Below are 23466 nucleotides of genomic sequence, written 5' to 3'. Positions count from 1 at the left end.
GCTGCTCTACTTTCGAACATTTCCTTAGCAGTTCCAACCATTCTTTCCAATTCAACAGAGTTGCTGGATTTTAAATGATTACAAATCTAATACGGATTAAGTATAAATTGTCCATTATTTTTATTCAATTAGTCCCACTTTTTTCCACCTCTGTAACATAAAAAATTGTTTGACGTTCCAAATTTATTTCCGAAGTTATTAATTTATTAACACTATTTATTTAGATTATCTGAAACCTCAGATAATGTAATAATAATGATTCTTATTAAAGTGAAAATATTATCTGAGGCCCAAAGAAAGTAACTAAATTATTTTATTATTTATTTTTTTTATTTACTGTATTATATGATAACGAATTCAGTTATCGTTTTTTAAAAGACATACACTGAATATTTATTAGATACTGAATATGATGTATGACCCTTTATATTTATTACTTCTTATTTGCAAATTGACAAATTTGTGAATGAAATTGAGTGATAATATTACAGTTGAAAACTGCCTGTTAAATAATTCATAAATATATCAATTAAATTACGAATCACATTATATCATTGCAATCATAATAGTTAAAATTTGATAACCTACAATTATATTTCGACCCTAAATCCATTTGTCAATTCAATTGACTTATTCATCAATTATGAAATTAGTTGATTATTGTCAATTTAATTGATAATTGTTGTACATATCTGAGGCCACATAAATTTTATATTATTTGTGAGTTATTCACATAGACAGAATATGTCAACCTAATACAGCTTAGTCAACTGTACTATTGAAAATTAAATGATTTCAAATAAAAGTATTTAATATTTCAATTTTATTAAATAATTATTACATTATACCTAAGCACTTTATTTAAAGTTAAAACCTTCAAACGTATTAATAAATATGAATAAGATATTTAATCATTCAAGTTTTACTTTGGCTTTTTGTATCCTTAACTCATTTAATTGATTCTGCATAAGATGATTATCTTAGGACTATTAGAGTAAACTGACCTAATAGTAGAATATCTCACAAACAAAGTGTTAATATAATTAACATATATTGCTTTATACAAAAGTAGTATACTTAACTCTGTTAATTGATTGTGTAAAAAAAGTATTATATTAGAACTGTTAGAGTCCTAATACTAATTGATTATTGTTTTAGTTTCATAATGCCATACAAAAAACTTTTTGTAATTAAACCATTTCCAACACTAAAGTACTAAATATGGCATTATGAGATTATTCAAAGCGAATATTAAACACTCCGGAATAGTTTTCTAAGAAAAATGAAACAATAAATTTACTAGATGTTTTTAAAATTGCCAGTAGGAGTTTAAAATTTCTATGTATGTTAATTATATTCTATGCTATTGAAATAAAGTAGCTTAAAGTTGATATCTACACTTTTTTATAATGTACCTCAAGTTCCCATGTACATCTGTAAATTTCCATTCATATACAAAAATATTCTACTTCTAAGTAAGTTGATGTCTAGGTAGTATATTAGTAGTTAAAAAAAATTAGTTATACAGATAGCAAATACTTTAAAGCTCATCTCAGTAGATACGTTCATTAAAAAAACAACAAATATGTGAATATTAGTGTAACTATAATATGTATATCAAGACAATATACATGAATATCTAATAAATATCAATATAGCTCAATATCATATATCAAAGTAACAAGCTACATATAGCTTCAGCATATTAATCAGTTTAGTTTACAACTCAAATAGAATATTTTGCTTTAAATTAAGCTAGAAGAAGTTTTTCAAAACACTTCAGACCTTTCTATATTGTATATTGCTCAATGTGTTTTAAAGATAATACAATAAAAAATTCTGTAGAATTTCGTTTTAATCCGAACTTAAGTTTGACAAGCGTTTTAAAAAAACTCTCTCTACTTGCTCCTTTGCTGTTAAGCCTTTAAAATTCTTACAATTCAATTAACTTAAAATCATTGAAAAATTGGAAATGAAATTATAAATTCCATCAGATTAAAAGATAAATATTTTCATGGTACTTATAATATAAACCAAAATGGGAAAATATAAATTATCATTAAAAAGTAATTAATATTTAATAAAAAAAAAATTACCTGTTAAAAAGTACATTAATATGTAATTACAATAAATACTAAATTTATCTGAAATTAATTTTTATATGTCATCATAAAAAACGATATTTCATATAAAATTAAAATAATTAATTTAAAAAATAAATATCAGATACAGAATCTTTTTTATAACATTTTCACAGCAATATTTTGTCGGATTGGTGCGCAAATCAGTTCCAACAAATTGGAAGTAAATATTCGAATTAATATGATACAAAATAAAGTTGTAAATGCCTTCAAGCACTGTGACATTATAATTGTGATATTGTTTATATTTTAACACTTTCATGCTAATTCCGCAAATATTTATTTTTGCATATTTACTCGAATAAAAGCGTTCACCCGAAATGTGTCAAAATAAATGTGAACCAGAAAGCAACAAGCTTAAATTTCGCATAATTTAACTCCATGGACACTTAAATGCTAAATGATTGCCACAGTTTTTAATGCAAGTTGAACTCAGTTAAGTCAACACTGGCAACACTGACAACACTGGCTACACTGACAACACTGGCAATACACAATGAAAGGCTCCACACCAACAACGACAGCACCATCATCCGTGCCGAGAGCAGGAGGACATATGAGACATTAAATTAGTGTCAAATAAAAAGGCAAATAAATAAAATTGAGTGTGCAAATATGTACAGAGTCGCACGTGCGGAGGTGCATAGATACCCTTTGATTCCAGAATTGTGTATTTAAGCTATTATTTATTTTTCTATTTATTTGTTAAATAATTTGAGCACACATGAAAACGATTGAGTGAAGTTTGAAAACAAGTTATTTATTTTGTATTAATAAATTGATATATTAGATTTATTTTGAACGTAGATAAAGAAGTGCACACTCATTAGTTATATTTTCAAATATTTACACTTATCTAGACACATGAAGTGTGACAAGTACTTCCAGTAAAATAGGTAGCATAAGTTCCAAAAAGATCTAAGTGTACACACGCTTGAAGATATTTAAGCTTATGGTGAATACTAGAAGTTTAAAGTTATGCTTTTGATATATGGACCCATGAAGTATGACAAGTACTTTCAGTAAAATAGGTAGCATAAGTTCCAAAAAGATCTAAGTGTACACACGCTTGAAGATATTTAAGCTTATGGTGAATACTAGAAGTTTAAAGTTATGCTTTTGATATATGGACCCATGAAGTATGACAAGTACTTTCAGTAAAGTAGGTAGCATAAGTTCCAAAAAGATCTAAGTGTACACACGCTTGAAGATATTTAAGGTTATGGTGAATACTAGAAGTTTAAAGTTATGCTTTTGGTATCTGGACCCATGAAGTATGACAAGTACTTTCAGTAAAGTAGGTAGCATAGGTTTCAAAACGATCTAAGTGTACACACGTTTGAAGATTCCATATTTAAGCTTATGGTGAATACTAGAAATTTAAAGTTATGCTTTTGATATCTGGACCCATGAAGTATGACAAGTACTTCCAGTAAAATAGGTAGCATAAGTTTCAAAAAGATCTAAGTGTACACACGTTTGAAGATACCATATTTAAGCTTATGGTGAATACTAGAAATTTAAAGTTATGCTTTTGATATCTGGATCCATGAAGTATGACAAGTACTTCCAGTAAAATAGGTAGCATAAGTTTCAAAAAGATCTAAGTGTACACACGCTTGAAGATATTTAAGCGTATGGTGAATACTAGAAGTTTAAAGTTATGCTTTTGATATCTGGATCCATGAAGTATGACAAGTACTTTCAGTGAAATAGGTAGCATAGGTTTCAAAAAGACCTAAGTGTACACACGTTTGAAGATATTTAAGGTTAGGGTGAATACTAGAAGTTTAAAGTTATGCTTGTGATATCTGGACCCATGAAGTACGACAAGCACTTTCAGTAAAGTAGGTAGCATAAGTTTCAAAACGATATAAGTGTACACACGTTTGAAGATGTTTAAAGTTATGGTGGTTACTAGAATTTTAAAGTTATGCTTTTGATGTATGAAGTCCATAAGTGGAATTAATATACAAACATAATAAAAATTTTGAAGAAGGAAAACCCCAATGGACTGCTAAGATAATACTCAAAATCGTCTATTCCTAAAATATACTTCGACATATTACACTTATTAAACATATTACAGAGTATTAAAAGGAATGTGCAGTTTTTCTACATGGACTTTTACGCACTATTGACTCCAATAGTGCATTTTTATTATATTCCAAAAGGAATATTAAAGTCCTATTCACAGATGCCTTTTATTAGCTCCCAATACTTGGTCTTTTTATATGAAAAATACACTAACCTACCATGTGTGAGGTGAACATATGTGGTAATCCTATTTTGAAGCAATCCTTTGTTTCACTAATATTTTAATAAAATCATTATGTGAAAGCATTTTTGTAATTATTTTTGAGTCACAATTAGTTAATTCTTACTAGAAAGTTACGACAATTGCTCATTGTAAAGCTTTATTATAATGTCATTAGTCGTTTTATTACATACTTGGCAAACTATTAGCAATAACACAATTTCTTTGTGGAGACATAAAATTATATATTATAATATAATATTATAAATATTGATAAAATTTTGTCGGGAAGTGCTTGTAGCTAATTAACAGAATACCCATATGAACTTGAAACCTTTCAGAACTAATTTTCATACAATTTTTTTATAAATACTCAGTGTGATGTATGACTCAAATTGAATAAAATCAGCAAATACACCATTAAACAATGAAAACAAATTTTAAAAACAAAAATGTCTGGAAAATACACAAAATTAAGGTAAAAGTAATCTTTCAAAATGTACAATTACACGTACATATTGTATGGATTATAATGGTATATCGTTGCTTGACCTTCCTCGACAATTTGTAAGGGCAAACACAATTATCGATATGTGCACAAAATTGTGTACTTTTCTGTTTATCAACACACTTGGGTATAATCGAAAATAATCGAATATAATCGTTGAAAAAATCATTTAATTGGATATTGACCAACAAATACCTGGGCAATGGTTACATTAATTGGAACGTCAACAGGACTTTTCAACTGTTTACCAAAGTGCTCCCACAATAGTAGCTCATGCAGAGAAATAAATTTTTTTTTATATGTTTTTTTGTGTAATTTTATCTTTAAACATTTTTATTGCCATATGATGTACAACGATTTGTTTCGATTTTTCCTTTGTTTCTGTTTTTTATTGTTTTCATTTTCGTTTTTAGTACATATTTCGACTTTTATTTCACTTTAAACAAGTTAATGTATTGCATTATTGACAGCGTGATAAATGATCACATAAAATGCAATTAAAAGATATAACGAATGGCAACCATATAATCGGAAATCAGGCGATATATGGTATGCAGTAGTTACTCGCACATATATTCATATTACCTCGGGTAGATGCCTTGGTTAAGAAGTGCGCTAGCAACATAAAGATGCTATATTTTTTTTTTTTTTTTTTTTGAAATCCATTTATTTATTACAATCTGTCAGGAATGAATGACAATAAGTAATATATATAAATTTAAATCGTAATAATGGTTATTACGATATAAAAAGAAAGGCACGTATGGACTATGCCCAGTGACATATCCATATATACATATTTAAAATAAAAGTGTATTGTCTACATATACATATTTAAAATGTCTCGCGATGTTTTTCTTCTCAGCCTTGTAAAGGTATTGGAAGGGGACATCAGTTGAGTAACCAGAGGGTTAGGGTGCATATATAAGCGTTGAGCGTAATTCTTTAAAATACTTGCTATTTCTTCCTTGATTGTTCGAACATGTAATTGTTTATGTAGCTGTTCATTCGTTATATACCAAGGTGCGTTTGTGATCATTCGTAGTGTTTTAGATTGGAAGCGCTGTATAATTGCCAGGTTTGAGTCTGCTGCAGTACCCCATAATTGGGCCCCATAACTCCATATAGGTTTAAGTACAGATTTGTATATAAGCAGCTTATTGTCGAGTGACAGTTTGGAATTTCGGCTGAGGAACCAAAATAAGTTTCGTAATTTAAGACCCAAGGCTTTACGCTTCTTGAATATGTGCGATTTCCAGGTTAGCTTACTATCCAGATGTATGCCCAAATATTTTGTTTCTACAGCTTGTGAGTATTGTTTATTAAGACCGGCGGGCACGTAGAACGTTTTGTAGTGAATGTTACCTGGACAGATTTTGATTCATTCGGTTTAATACGCCAGTTTATCATCCAGAGAGCAACATTATCAAGGCAGGTTTGAAGTTTGGTGGAAGCACGGATTGGGTCACTGTCAACTGATAAAATAGCTGTGTCGTCTGCAAATGTACCGATTACACTCTCATCGGTAAGGGGAAGATCCGCAGTAAATAAAAGATAAAGCATTGGTCCCATTATGCTACCTTGAGGTACTCCTGCTTCTATATCATGAAGTACTGTAGTTTCGTTTCCATGCTTAACGAAAAAGTGCCTAGCCGAGAGGTATGATTTTATAAATATGAAAAAATTTAGAGGTAGATACAGTTTTAGTTTGAACAGGAGGCCCTCATGCCATACTCGATCAAACGCTTGTGAAATATCTATAAATGCCGCAGTGCAATATTTTTTACCATCTATCGCACTATGGATATGTCTGACAAGTCTGTGAATTTGTTCTATTGTGCTATGTTTTTGGCGAAAGCCGAATTGATGGTCAGGTATGAGTCTGTTTTGTTGGATAAACGGAGTAAGGCGCTTTAGAAACAGGATTTCCATAACTTTTGACAGGATCGGAAGTAGACTTATTGGCCGATATGATTTGACGTCTTCTGGGCTTTTCCCTGGTTTCGGTATCATGGAGATTTGTGCTATCTTCCACTGTGGCGGAATAAACCCCCTTATTATCACAGCGTTAAATAGATGAGTGAGAAATACAAATCCTTTTGGTGGGAGCTGCTGCAAGGCCATGCCTGTGATTAAATCGTATCCTGGAGCTTTTTTTACTTTTAACTTTGTTATTACATCTCTAACTTCATTAATAGTATATCTTTTAATTGGAAGTTCCAATTGATAAGGCTCTTGTAGAAAATTAATCCTTTGATTCATGACATCAGGCATATTTTGGTTATCATTTGATTTAAAGACCTGGTCCAAATGTAACGCAAATGTTTCTGCTTTTTCAATATCGCTTTTTGCCCATGAGTTGTCGATTTTGCGTATAGGTGGTTGATAGACAATCGGTCTGTTGTTCTTTTTTATGGCTTTCCAAAGGGAATATTTTGTATCACATGAAGCACTTAGGTTTTGAAGGTATAGCGACGTGCGATTATTGTTATACTTTAAAAGAAGGGCTTTAACGAGTTTACACAGTTTGTTTAAGCGAGTTTTATCCGCAGGGAATCTCGACTGTTGCCAATGTTTTCTCATCCTACGCTTTTCTTTAATCAGGTATCTAATGTTAAATGGATAATCTTGCTTAACACTTTTAGAAATTGGTGGAGTTGATTCCCATGCAGACATTTGGACACAAGAGTTGAAATGCTCTACTGCTTCAGTTACGTCAGATTCAGTTTTTAACCTGACTTCGGTATTTAGACCAATTGAAATTAGTTGACGGTAACTATTCCAGTCAGTGTTTTTGTTATGAAGAATACATTTTTCCATAATTTCACAGCAGTCATTGAGAGTGATTATTATTGGCGAGTGGTCAGATGACAAGTCGAAATTGGACTTACAGGTAGTTGTTTCGATACGTACCCCCTTTGATACCGCAAAATCAATTAAGTCAGGTATTTTTCTTCTATCCGTTGGCCAATATGTGGGTTCACCTGTTGAGATTGTGTGGAGGTTGAGTACATTTATTGCTTCGAAGAGTTGACGTCCTTTTGGAGATATTAGGCGGGAACCCCATTTTAAGTGTTTAGCATTAAAATCTCCGCCTACTAGGAACCTAGATCCAAGCAGCTGAAAAAATGATATGTACATATCTTTCGTGATACTGTGGCGCGATGGGCTGTAGAGTGATGAGAAAGTCATGTCGCCTTCTTTAGTTTGTACTACAATGTTTGTTGCCTGGATTTCATTCTTGCAATATGGTTTTGCTTCATAATGTTTTATCGAGTTCCTTATGAGGACCGCAGAGCCACCATTTCCTTTACCACTGGGATGCATTGTGTGATAAAGTTCGTAGTTCGGAATTTTAAAGAAACTACGCGTCGTGAAATGGGTTTCTGATACTAGCATTATGTCGACCTGGTTTAATTTTAAAAATGCTTTTATTTCGATAGCATGTTTTGATAGACCATTAGCGTTCCATATGACTACTACTAAATCAAGAATTTTGTTTAGTCGTCAAGTTGATCAGTAAATTTGTCATTACTACGATTTGTTGCATCATTTGCTTCAACAGTGATGTCATCTCACGGATGCTATATGTGGCTCATAAAAAATAATACATAGTCACATATTTATTCGAAAACGAGTTGATTAATGTGTGATGAGTCCTTACGTCCTTTCGTAAATTAATCTGAACCATAAAAGTAAACAAAAAAAAAAAATTTTTTTTTTATTGTTTGAACTCGAAAGTGTTATCAACTTACAGAATTTAAGTACATCCGAACTAAATTGCTTTAGTATGTGATTAAAGAAAATTAGGTCGAACGCCTTGAACTACATTTTAAGTGTATCTATTCTACAGAAAATATTTTGTATGGCTTAAATTGTCTTGTTGTTGCAATTTTATGATATTATAGTATCATTCAAGAATATTCATATATAAATTAGCAAATTATATCACCGCTTAACTAATAAAACGAACACAAAGTATCATACTTCTGTTTAAAGTAGTAAATTTATGTTGCATTCAAAATGAGATAATATTATAACATTATTAATGAAGCATTTAGATAGCTCTGGAACTTCTCTTTTATGTAGTTTAAGGCAAACTTGCATTTAAAATTAATTTAGAATGACTATACATATATTACACAGATTTTTATGAAATTAAATTTTTGTTACATATAGTACATTCATATGTGTTCTTTATGACTGAGTCACTAATTATATTAGTAAATTTTAATTACGCATACGGTATCTATAGTTATCAATCTGCTACTTTCTTAAGAATGTAGAAGAGCGTACCACACAGCCAAAGAAATCTGTTACTGAGTCCTGTGCTGAATTTTTTTATTAAAGGTTTGAAAGACTCAACGATATGTAGGGAACTGCATGCAATTTTGCTACGCTCCACTAAAAGGGCCTCCAATACTCTCACTGAGATGACCCGTAGAGATATCAGTCTTATGATTGGTTTGCGTACAGATCATTGCAGATTAGGTAATCTGCAATGAATCTCCACCTTAATAATACCTCTCGGAGTTGTGGGGACGATTGCGAGTAGAATTGTAGAGAGAATTGCGGAAAGAATTATGGTAAGAATTGTGGAGAGAATTGTGGGGAGAATTCTGAGAAAAATTGTGGAATAAATTGTCTGCTTCTCTCGCAAAAATAACGATAGAGTAAGATTATTCGTTGACATCCTACGCTTAATTAGGAGAGAAAAACAACAGTAATTAAGGAAGTTGTGGAGAGAACGATAAAAGTTCCTCCCATCTGATCGTCTGATTAAGACTCACTACTATTGGGGCCACATTCTTTAAAGATCTTGATCAACTACAAGACCTCCTACTAAATAACATTTTACGCTTCGCGAAAGGTTCAAGGTGATTTCAAACCCTCAATTTTTCCATTATACGGTAGCACAATAGGCCAATAGTTCAAAGTGGATCTTATTAGATCGCCGGTATAACCTAACCTAACCTAATAGTGGACAAAAAATTTGGGCTATTTATAACAAATAATTATTATTATCAGAGATTGTTTTAAAATTTAAGCAAATAAAAAAAATGCCTTATATAGCCAAATGTATTCATAGTCCTTTAAATTCATTATCAGGAGTAAATATTTTTTATAATTTTCTTTAATTGATTTTTTGTTCTGATATTTAGAACATGCACTTTGATATTTAGAACTTTGTTCTGATATTTAGAATATTCAGAAGTTTGTTCTGATATTTAGAATATTCAGAACCATTCATTCAGAACCATATTCAGAACTTTGTTCTGATATTTAGAATATTCAGAACTAGGCATTCAGAACCATATTCAGAACCATGACCTATTTATTATATATGAATACTTATTTAAAACTTTTTTCTAAAATGTAATTATTTATCGTTCAAAAAATTGACAAAATATAAAGTTTTAATGTTCAATCTTATTGAGATTAATGAAAGCATAAATAAATAAAATTTATATATAAATGAAATGAAATGCTCATTTAGTAAAAACTTACTTATTATCATTTAAACTTAAAATACCGAATTAACAAATGCAGTTGTCGGAAACTTTTATTAAATTTGTGTCATTAAGAAGTTACCCACTGGCACAGTTGCTGGAAGTTTTAACGAGCTGAAAAATGTCCTTAAAATTAGATTTAATTACGAGCCATTAGCCTGCCAATTTCCTGACCGAGTGCAAATGAAATTATAAAATTCAACCTCTGGGGCAATACTTCCGAGAATAGCAAAAATACAAGTACTGAACTGAGAAATAATTGAATGAATATTGTGCCAAAGGGTAAAAGTAGCTTAAAAATGTATTGGAAAAATGAAATAAAATTCATAAATCAAATTGCATAAAATCAACTAAAATAATTGTAAAGTGCAATGAATGATATCCCAAAACACGGAAGTTTCATAAATAGTTTTATGTTGTCACTTAATACTGCCAAATATATTTTAATTCATGCAAAAAGAATATAAAAACTTATTATATCATTAAAATCAAACATGATGGAATATATCAAGTTAATTCATATTTGTATTATAATTAAGATGTTTATTTCACTTATATAATACATAAGTGAGTTAAATAATATAAAATTTTATAATAAATAAAATAATATGAAATAAAATAAAATAAAATCAAATAAAATAAAATAAAAAAAAAATAAATAAATAAAATACAATCAATTAATATATATTAAAATAAACGAAATGAAATAAAATATAATAAAATAAAAAAAATATAATAAAATAATATACATTAAAATAAACGAAATAAAATATAATAATATAAAAAAAATAAAATAAAATAAAACAAATAAATTTAAATGAAATAAATAAACGAAATAAATAAATAAATAAAATAATTACATTAAAAAGACGAAATAAATTAAAATAAAATAAAATAAATTAAAATTAAATAAAATGCAATAAAATAAAATAACATAAAATAAAATAATTGAAATAAAAATTAAAATAAAATAATTCAAAAAAAAAATCAAAATAAAACAAAACAAAATTAAATACAAAACAAAAAATAAAATAAAATTTAATAATATAAAATGAAATAAAATAAAATGAGTTTAAATGAGATTATTCTTAGAGAATAATAAATAAAACAAGAAGATAACATACCATTATCTTTAATATATAATTATATATATATAATATATTAGAAACAACGATATTTGCAATTAAATTAAATCGACATATTTTGTTTCCCATTGAAGTAGAAGTCATATCTTAATTTGAACCGATATTAATAAAATTTTACATAATGGGTATTATGATTGAAAGTACAGTTAGTTCTAAATTTCATTTGAATATCTTTATTATAAATGTAACAAACATTATTAGTGTGTTATACAGAATATGGTGGTAGTTTTAGTATATATTGCTCCGATTTTAACCAATCGGTCATATGACGAAGGTTTACTTCTGAAAAGTATATGTACAAATTTTCTTAAAAACTGAAAAAGTAATTTAGGATGAAACCAACAGATGAATAGAGTCAAATGAACTTAGTTTGTTGGACCAATTAAGATTTTGTATACTTTATGGGATCTATGACAATTCCTTCAATCGTGACAAACCTAGTAAATCTTCTGCATAAAGGGTATGAAAATAAAATGAAATAAAATAAAATTAAACGTTCTTAAATTTAATAATAAAAAGAATATTAATAATTAATATAAATTATAAAAACTTAATACATGAAACTTACTTTTTCATTTAAATTGACCAATAATGGAATAGACGTGAAAATCTACAATTATTATTTTATACACCAAATTCTCTTTCTATCAAATTGATGTAAAGTTGAAGCATTTTCCCTCATTATTCAAGACCTGTACCAGTATACCAAACTTGCAGAACTGACTGAGCTGTTTTCCTTTACCATAAAAAATTTGTATATATTTTTTGATTTTATTAAATCTATAATCTATAAGATTAAGTGTATAAACTTATTACTCTTTTTTTTCTTCAATGTCCCTTAAACCATATGATAACTTTAATTATAAAATAGTTTGCTAATCCAAACAAAAGAAATAGAAGTATAATTATTTTTATAAAAATATTTTTTTTATTAAAAAAATTTTATTTTATAATATATTTTATTACTCTTAATTTTGCATTTTATTTTTATTGTAAAATAATTTATTTCTATGTAATATAAATTATTTACTGCTTATTGAATTTGTGTATTATTTGTTGTATTAAATGTATTGTTATTTATAATTTATTTAAATATTTAATTGCTTGACAATATCACACTACCACACCACACTATCAATGTACTCGTAAAAATATATGTATGTTCTAATTAACTATTTCAATATATTTAATATTTTAATCAATTTTAAATAGGCGTAATGGAGCCTCCGGAACATCAGCACAACCGCTGCGTCCTAATGAGGATGGCAGCCATCATTTACAGGAATATACTTATAAGAAGATAACCGCCTGCGATGTTTGCTCACAAATTCTAAGAGGTATTGAAAAATTAAATAAAATTAATATTTTTTTATTAAATAATATTTGATATTCGTGTTATAAATAAAAACAACAAAAAAAAAAACCTGCTAAAATCCTAATGCTGATAAGACCGAGCCTTGTTTATGTTTACATAATATAACATAGATGCCATAGATCTACCAAAACATTGTTTTGAGAAGATTTCTAAAAAATCCATGATATCTAAGAAATAATAAAATCCATAAAAATTTAATATTCGAAAGATTCAAACAGTCTATTAAGGATAGAACTTAAAAGCTGTTTTCAAGAAGAGATGTTCATTCTCATCCATCACTAAGTAGTCAAACAAATCAAGAGCACATTTGTTGTCTACAATTTTAAATAACTTTAATACTAATTCACAGACGAAAATTGATATTCCAATATCGGTTTTGTGTTCTACGGGAACAAATTAGTACCTTATCTGACCAATTGACCATACCTGCACTTTTTCCCTCTATCATTTTACTCGGAATCCGTATTGGATAAACCATTAAAATGTTGCGAATTCCATTGAGTACTGATAAGCAACATTTGAAGCATTAGTCTATGTCTTAGATACATGCACCAATACCGTGCTAAGCTTGTGTTATTGAAACTAATTTTTGTCAGTTTCTTATTATTTCACTATCAAGTTCACTTAATATATAATGGTAGAAAAAAAGCATAAACATAAAGTTAAATATTAATGTTATTAACGACTATATATTAGAGTTTACATTTTATATAAGGGTTTGCTTAGCGTTCAAAAAGTATTTCCCAAATAGCTATGTGGAATTACCCAAAAAATATCTTTAATTGAAAATGAATTTTTTTTGGTGTAACTCATCATTTCATATAATGGATATGATATATCTTTTCGATATATTTTTCTAGTCATATTTGACTTTTCATGAATTTAATGGATGAATTCTATTTCCAGTTCTGACCACATAGTGAATAGTTTGCATATTAAAAGACCAAAAGACAAACAGACAAACTAACATCGTTATTTACTTAATATTGCTATGTGATTGAAAAATATATGTAGTTAAGATGCAATCAATCTTACATCCAATTGCAAACCTTTTTAAAATCATAGAACACTTTTTGCATATTATATATATATGTATGTATATGAAAAATAGGTTGTATGAAAATAAGATTTCAATAAAAATTGAAACGAACCACTGCTACTGCATTGATTTTTTCACAGTACAAATAAATGGCTTTCACAGTAGTGTTTAAATAGATGTGACACTGAATACACTTTAATATGAAAAAATAATATTTATTGAGTGAAGTATTTATTTTTTGCAGGACATACACGTCAGGGCTTACGTTGCCGCATCTGTAAGCTCAATTCACATGGCGATTGCGCATCCCAATTGCCGCGTTGTCAGCCAAAGCAAAAATTGCTCAGGCGTCAGAAGAGCACATCTGAGCTCGAAAATCGCGTTGATATCGAAGAAGAAAGTAAGTACTGACAGTTGCCAAATAGAATAAAAATATTAAAAAGAATAAGTGAATAAGAGATAAAAAATATAATGAAAAAGAAAATCAAAAAGGCAAGTTGGCCGGATATATGTAATGGCTTAGCTATTATGTTTTGAATTGACAGGTCAAATTAAAAAAAAAAATTTTATAAGAAAAAAAAAATATTTTTATATTTACAATAAAATAAAGTTGCAAAAGTGATTATTTAAAAAAAATAAAAAAATAATAATATATAAATAAATAGGCAGTTAAAAGAAATTTCTATAAGTTCCAGAAAAGATATGAATAATAATTTACGGCGTAAAAATATTATATTAAAGCAACAGTTTTCAATATAAAACTTATTGCTTGCTTAACTAACTATTAGATATATTTGCATATAATTAAAAATTTAACAATTTGACTGAATTTAGTTTAAGGGATATTTTTTTAATTACTACGAACATGAATTGACATGTTTAGAATTTGTAAAAATAATTACTAACAAAATTATTGCATGATTTTATTTTTTATTTTATTAATTTCTATTTATAATTAACTGTAATTTTATTATTAATTAACATAAACTAAAATACGAAAAACTAAGTTATTGTGTATAAATTATATTGTATCCTCTACATATACCTTTTAAAATATAACAAACTAACATTTGCCACATGCATAAGAGTAACACTCTTTCAAATATTTTAAGTAATTTTTAATATAAATAATTATAGACTCAAATACAATATATATTATTAACTCACATACATGCCACAACTAACTTAGCTCATATTCCGTAAAGAATTTTAAAACAAGATTTTATATAGTATTCTTTGGTATTATTTAGTTTATCTTTATTTTATTTCAATAAAAACTTAAAACAATATTAAATATAAAAATCTAATATAAAAAGAAATGTATTTATTTATATATAAAATTTTCTTGGAATTCTTGGAATCGTTTTGAGATTTTTATTTTAGTTTTCATTTATTATTTTATTTTGTTATTTTATATTTTTTACTCTAACGTACTTATATTGTTACATTTATCATTATAAAATATAAAACAAACAAAACAGCTTAAGTATTTTTAAAAAATATAAAAGTATTTGTCCTTGTACTATGTATAAATAAAAAAAAGTCCCGAAACAAAACATAGAAATACAAAGGACTTTTTCGACAATTTTTATTTTTTCTTGATTTCGAAGTAAAAGTAAAACTTTTCGCAGGTTCCACTTTGTTATATACAACGGTGTTTTTCTTTCCAGTTATTTGTACAAACACAGTCCCCAGTAAAAACCTATTTTAATATGATATTTTTGTTGTTGTGTAAGTATTTAAAAATGTGGCTACGAACGCCAGAAGTATGCAATTGAGAAAATGCGATTTTGTGCTAGATTGATTGTTCCATAGCTAAAGTGCAACTATTTTTCTCTATTATTTTATTTTTTTTCTATTTTTTCTTGCTTTACTTCTATGATTGTCAATTTATAGAAAACGAAAATTTTATTTCTATTTATTTATGACTCTACAGTCGACACTGGGAACTTGTCCCAATAGAACTGTATTGGGACAGTTCTATGTCCCAGTTCACTGTCCCATTTCTTATCACATAACACATATACACATCTTTATATAAAATAAGTACGAACAATAAAAAAATGTATTTGGTACGCAATACTCAATGACAGAAAGAATGTGATAAAGTAATACCAATTTATAAAAAAAAATAACTTAAAATTTTGAAAAAAAACCTCAAATCCAATTATTAGTCACGTCATTTTGACAACGAATTTAGGAAAGTCAGCACTTTTTTCGCCTACTTTACTCCATATAATAATACAGCGTATATGATATAACCCGTATGAGATATAGTTGTATATGATATATTTAGTAACTATGTACTCTCCATGTAGTGCGTCTACTTTATGTTAATGGGTTTCATGTAAACATGTCAAATTTTAAAGCTTATTCCTCAAAAATTAGGCCATCTTGATATATAGTGTAGTGGAGAAGATTTCAGAGTACACGTGACTATAATTAACATTTTTTTCAAATGGATATTTGTTTTCATATAACAATTTATAATTTCAAAAACCGATATTTAAGAAACTTAGCTATTTCAGGGTATAGAATAGTGCAAAATGTTTTAAAATAGTTGAATCTATATAAATTTGTAACTTCAAGTTTAAGGTCAGATAAATTTGCTAAATTAATTAACTCTTTGTCAAAGAACTTTGAAAAACATAATAGACGGAGTCTACTATTGCACATAATAAATAAAATATAACATTTGCTTAAAAAAGAAACTTTATCGTTATAACAGGGTTGAGTTATAAAACCCAACGATAGGCGCGCACTGACTCAGTTGGCTCTTGTGGCTCAGTCCGTTATTCATTTTGTTTGAAAATCATAAATGCAAGCTAGTAATAATAGTCCATAGTAATTCTAAACTAATGCTCATAACAATTTTAATGTATGTTATGCTAATAAAAAAAAAGATACAGCGAAAAAATGCGTTGTGGATAACTCCAAACGACCACGAAGCGAAATTTATGATATAGAATATATTAAAAAAGCCAGAACCCGTTATAATAATTCAGAAGTTTATCAAAAAAGAAAAAATTTATGTTATAGGGCATATAAAAAAGCCAAAACGCATTGTAATAATGCAGAAATGTATAAACTAAAAGATTTTTTATGATGAATCTTGTTGTGTATAGCGCAACTATGTAAATGTAAACAAAAACAAATAATAAATTATGTCATGTATTTTTGAAAGTGCTTATGCACAAATTATTTTATATTAACTAATGTAATGCGATCGCACACGGAAGAACCACCGCAATGCAAGTAGAATATTTGGTCATAGCAAGTATGCAATTGCTATTTGACACTTTTCTTTTCTGTGCTACTATTCTGCACTTGTCGATATGACACACTTGAATGTGTCATAATATTTTCTAAGCATTGACGTGGGTCAACCTTTTTAGTGCCGCCGCAATTAAAATTATTAGGAAAATATTTGTAAATTATTGTAAAACATTTTTGTATAAATAGTTTGGAAAATTGTTAATAAAATTCAGATTTTAAACTGAGCTCGAACAGCTTAAACAAAAGTCTCAAAACTTATTTTGTCTCGGCATTCTTGGATGCCTAATAATGAGCAGATTTCTTCCTGCTAATCCTAATGAGAAGAAACTAATAAATTCGAAAATAAAAATCTTACAAAAATAAAATAAAAATAAAAATAATATATTTTGTATATGAAAACAAAATTTATTATTACATGGCGATCCTGACCACTCGAATCTGATCGAAGTCAAGCCAAAAGAAAAAAAAAAAGGGAAGTTCTAGGATCTAAATTCTCTCAAAAAAATTATTATATTATATTTTCTCCCAAAACAACATACGTCAATTTTGTATGTCTTTACTTGAGGAATCTAAAAATATTTCCCAAGTTTGGGAAAAATTTCTGAATGTATTTGATGACGTTGAAGAGTACATCCCTCAATGTATAAATGGTCTTCCAATAGAAGCTCCAAAATACATACCGGTGGACAAGACAGCTGGACCTAAGCCGTTAACAATCGAGCAGTATAAAGCGAGGCAGCAGAAGCCAAAAGCAACACCAGTACCGAAGACACCAATAAAACCTAAAAGAAAAAGGGGCGGAAAGCAATACAATAAAAGAAAACTAATAGCAGTCCTATATAGAGAATTGAATCTTGCCACATCGTCAGAAGACCAATTGTCAATAAAAAGAAAAATAAGAGAGACAAGGAATGGGCAGTCAACCCACCAAGGAAGAGGTGATAAACAACACCAACAACAACAACAATAACAACAGTAATAACAGCAGCAACGAGTTAGCTGATTCTAAAACAATTTTGTATTTTATATGTATTTTATTGTTGTATTTAGTACTATCCAAAGTAAACAATCATTATAAAAAATATGTCAAAAGACATGTTATTTTAAGCAATAATATGGTTTAAATTTGCAAAGAAAAAAAAAAAAAATTTCTTATTTCAAAAAAAAATATATATGTTTTTAAAAAAAAAAAAAAAAAATTTTTTTATAAATATGAATAACTTTAATTGTTTTGTTTGTGGTAAAAGTTACCAAACAAGTAGAAGATTAAACAGACATTTAGATAGAAAACATATTAAATTAATTAATTATGTTAACCATTTAATAAAAAAATTTTTTTTATAATTTTTTGTAAAAGTACACTAGAACTAATGTATCATAAGAAAATATAACACATATATAACATTTACAATAATAACCATAATAATTATAAGTCTAATTATATTGTATTTAATAATAAGACTAGAAGGTCATAAAAATAAGAGAATGTACTTCAAAAATTTTTACTTTATGAACTATAAATAAATATATATATGGAATTCACTGAAGCTAAACAGATATTAGAGAAGCTTAAGAAAAACCCTAATAGGTTATATTCTAGGGAATTTATAGAAAAAACAAAGGAAGAATTAGAAAATATCTGGTTAAAATATTTACCTCTAATAAAGGAGTCTGACTTAGAAGCTTATAAACAAGCATTTAGTAATTTAAAAAATAATATAGAAAAATATCTCAAACAAAAAGCAGACATGGCTAGTTTTGATATTTCGACAGCTTCGAAAATAATACCCCAATTCAGTGGTGAACAACAATCACTATCTACTTTTCTTGGCATGATTGAATTTTATCATGACACCCTTAAAGAAGGAGTCGATAGAGAATCCTTGATTAAATTTGTCTTAGCAACCCGAATAACTGAGAAAGTTAAAAACAGAATTTTAACTGTTGTAAACCCATCTACACTTATAGCGTTGAAACAAATATTACATGACGCATATAAACCAAAGAAAAATACAGCACATATTCAAGGTGAACTTTCAAGATTATACCAAGGTAATATGAGCATAAACTCATATGCTTCTAAAATAGAATCCCTGATAGCAACTCTAAATGATATTCAGATAACTGAACGAGGAGAACAGAACAGAGCGCTTATATTATCCATAAATGATGAAACTGGATTGAATACTTTTAAAAATGGCTTATCAGAACCATTTAGATCCGTGGTAATTGCAGCTCAACCAACAAAATTAATTGACGCAGTTAAATTAGCATCAAGCATCGATAATCCACAACAACATAGTCTGATGCACTACCGTTCACATAATCAAAACACAAGATGGCAAAATAATCAACGGTCTAACCAGAATAGAAACAATTATAGAAGCAACCAGAACAGGAATCAAAGAAATGGAAATAATCAACAAACCAGTTCATTTAGAACTAGTCAACCCCAAAATAACAATCACCAACAATTTGGACAACAACGATCGAATAATTACCAGCGATCAAATAATTATCAACGATTTAATAATCACCAATGGTCAAATAATGGCAGACAACAGAATAATAGAGGAACAGACACAAGAAATAATAGGATACGTGTCATGAACAGGGAACAGGGAAACGAGTACAACCCCGGTACCAACAGAGAAACTACAGAATAGGCTACGCGGGGACAACAATAAATGATAATGGAGAATCAATACCCAATTATATTATACTACAGACTTTAAATAAAAAATTAAAATTCTTGTTAGATACTGGCGCAGATGTGTCAATATGTAAAAAACATTGTACAAATGACGAAGACATTGCAGGCGAACAATTATGTAAACTCACGGGAATAACTGACAGTTCAATTACAACATTAGGTACTACAAATTTAAATTTTAAAATAGTGAACGATTGCTTAAAGCATAAATTTCAAGTAGTAGGTGACGAATTTCCAATTCCTACTGATGGCATTCTAGGACGTGACTTTTTCAATAAATATTTTTCAAAAATTGATTACGAAACTTACACTTTTTCAATACATACGAATAAAACCGAATACATTTTACCGATATTAAATAAAATCTTTAGAATCACAATACCACCTAGATCAGAGATAATTCATTCGATTAAAATAGAAATTCCAGAAGATAGTATTATTTGCAATAAAGAAATAATAAAAGATGTATTTATCGCAAATACAATAATTCCACAACATGGAATAAAACATATAAGAATCTTAAATATTTCTAATGAAGAAAAAATTATTGAAGAATTTTCAAAATCGGATTTAGAAATAATACCTTTAAGACATTTTAATATAATTTCAAACAATAAACTCAAACATTCCAATGAACGTTGGAATAAACTTAAAAACTTACTTAAATTAGATAATGAAGACAGTAATGCATGCAAATCCATAGAAGAAATTTGCAAGAATTTTCAAGATATATTCCATATTGAAGGAGACAAATTAACGACCAATAATTTCTACAAGCAACATTTACAAACAATTGATAACTCTCCCGTTTATATAAAAAATTACAGACTTCCACAATCTCAACAGCAGGAAATAACCGATCAAGTAAAAGATTTATTAAAAACAAATGTTATTGAACCATCCACAAGTCCATATAACTCTGCACTTTTAGTTGTACCAAAGCATAGTACTGATGATAAAAAACAATGGAGACTTGTAGTAGACTACAGGCAACTCAATAAAAAATTGGTTAGTGATAAATTTCCACTTACACAATTGGAAGACGTACTAGATAGGATAGGAAGAGCTAAATACTTTTCTACATTGGATATGACAAGTTCGTTCCATCAAATAGAATTGGAAAAAGATTCTAGACCATTAACAGCATTTTCCACTAGTAATGGACATTATCAGTTCAAAAGATTACCTTTCGGTTTGAAAATATCCTCCAATAGTTTTCAAAGAATGCTTACAATAGCACTCTCAGGTTTAGACTCTAGTGCATTTTTGTACGTAGATGATATCATTATATTTGGTTGTTCTTTGCAACATCACAACTCCAATCTAATCAAAGTTTTTGAACGTTTAAGAAGCTACAATTTAAAATTAAACCCAAAGAAATGCAATTTTGTGAAACCCGAAGTAATTTACTTAGGACATTTAATCACTAAAGAAGGTGTAACTGCAGATCCAAATAAATGTAAAGTAGTAAATGATTACCCAATACCAGCAAATGCCGATGAAGTTAGACGATTTGTAGCATTTTGCAATTACTGTAGAAGATTTGTAAAAGACTTTGCAAAAATTGCAAAACCATTAAATGAACTTTTGAAAAAAAATATACAATTCATTTGGTCCGAAGATTGTAAATTAGCATTTGATAAATTAAGAATGTCAATAGTAAGTCCTCCAATACTACAGTACCCAGATTTTACTAAAGAATTTATACTCACTACAGACGCATCAAATTATGCGTTAGGAGCAGTTTTATCCCAAGGAGACATTGGAAACGATCTACCAATATCGTATGCCAGCCGTTCTCTTAATAAACACGAGTTAAATAAACCGATTATAGAAAAAGAACTTTTGGCAATACACTGGGGAATTAACCATTTTAGACCATATTTATATGGAAGAAAGTTTACAGTGGTAACAGACCACAGACCTTTAGTATCACTATTTTCACACAAAAACCCTTCGTCGAAGTTAACAAGAATAAGAGTAGATCTAATGGATTATGATTTTAACATAATTTTTAAACAAGGAAAAATGAATACAAATACTGATGCATTATCCAGAATCAGAATGGATTCGGATACACTTAAAGAAATGATTCCGAAAAATATTAATATTGTGACCAGAAGTAAAACGAAAACGAATAATGAAATGAATAAAGAAGAAAACGTAATCAAGCAGAATCAGAGTACAAATTACTCAGGGAATGGCCAACTCTACATGTGGAATTGTATTTCGATTTCTGATATTAGAAGATTACCTATATTAAAATTTGAGCTCAATAAAGAAGAGAATAAGAAAAGTTTGCCAATTATAAAGATTGAGAAAAATATTGTTAAAGTACAGTGTAGCAATAAGCCCAACTTGATTTTAGAATTAGTCTTGGATACGCTCACAAAAGTATTGAACAAAAATAATCTCAATAAAGTAGCATTATCTACTAAAGATATAGTATTCGAATACATTGATGAAAAAGAATTAATGAAAATATTTAATAGCATGCAAAAAGAAATAAAGAATAAAGGTCAGCAAACACCTATACGTATATTATTATATAATCCACCAAGGAATGTCGTGGATAAATCGGAACAAATTGAATTAATAAAGAATTACCATACAAGTATTCACGGAGGTCACACCGGAATAAGAAGAACTATAGCTAAATTAAAACAGAAATACGTATGGAAAGGAATGAATAAAATGATAAAAGATTATATTTTAAAATGTGCATCATGTAATAAGAATAAAATAATAAGACATCATAAAGAAAAATTTGTCGTAACTAACACTCCAACTTCACCGTTTGAAGTAATACAGATGGACACTGTAGGTCCACTAAGAATATCTAATGGGTACAGATACATTCTCACTATACAATGCGAATTAACTAAATATGTAGTCGCATTTCCTATACAGACAAAAGAAGCTCAAGAGATAGCAAAAGTCATGGTAGAAAAATTTATTTTTAGATATGGTAATGTTAAGAAAATAAAAACAGATAGAGGTACAGAATTCCTCAATGAATTAATAAATGATATATGTAAGTTATTAGGTATAGAACATTTAAAATCCACTGCTTATCATCACGAAACATTAGGTTCTATAGAAAGAAACCATAGAGTATTAAACGAATATATGTTATCGTTTACAAACAATTTTGATTGGGATACTTGGATCCCATACTACACATTTTCATATAATATTACACCTCATTGTGTAACAAATTATTCACCTTTCGAATTAGTATATGGTAGAGTCGCGAATCTTCCAAACGAGATAATAGAAGGTAGAAAATTTTATAATTATGATTCTTACGTTACTGAGTTAAAAACAAAACTACAGTATGCGCATAAAGCAGTAAATGAGATATTAATAAAAGAAAAATATTCTCAAAAAATTAAACAAGATGCTAATGCATCAGAAAATTTATTTAATGTAGGAGATTTAGTTTATTTAAGAGTAGAAAATAGAAGGAAACATGAGAATCCATATCATGGTCCATATAAGA

General features: G+C 28.3%; 1 protein-coding gene across 1 annotated transcript in view; it reads left to right on the top strand.

The window, feature by feature from the left end:
• Positions 1 to 14386, top strand: part of LOC119674811 (serine/threonine-protein kinase D2-like) — a 24149-nt gene extending 9763 nt beyond the window's left edge. The window contains exons 2-3 of the mRNA XM_038085967.1: positions 12774 to 12898; positions 14220 to 14386. Coding sequence (XP_037941895.1) covers positions 12774 to 12898; positions 14220 to 14386 — 292 coding nt within the window. The remainder of the gene's footprint in view (positions 1 to 12773; positions 12899 to 14219) is intronic.
• Positions 14387 to 23466: the final 9080 nt, after the last annotated feature.

This window comes from Teleopsis dalmanni, chromosome 2 (assembly GCF_002237135.1).
Source record: "Teleopsis dalmanni isolate 2A chromosome 2, ASM223713v2, whole genome shotgun sequence".
Classification (NCBI taxonomy): Eukaryota; Metazoa; Arthropoda; class Insecta; order Diptera; family Diopsidae; genus Teleopsis; species Teleopsis dalmanni.
The sequence above is the reverse complement of the archived record's forward strand: the minus strand, read 5'-3'. Positions and strand labels throughout refer to the sequence as shown.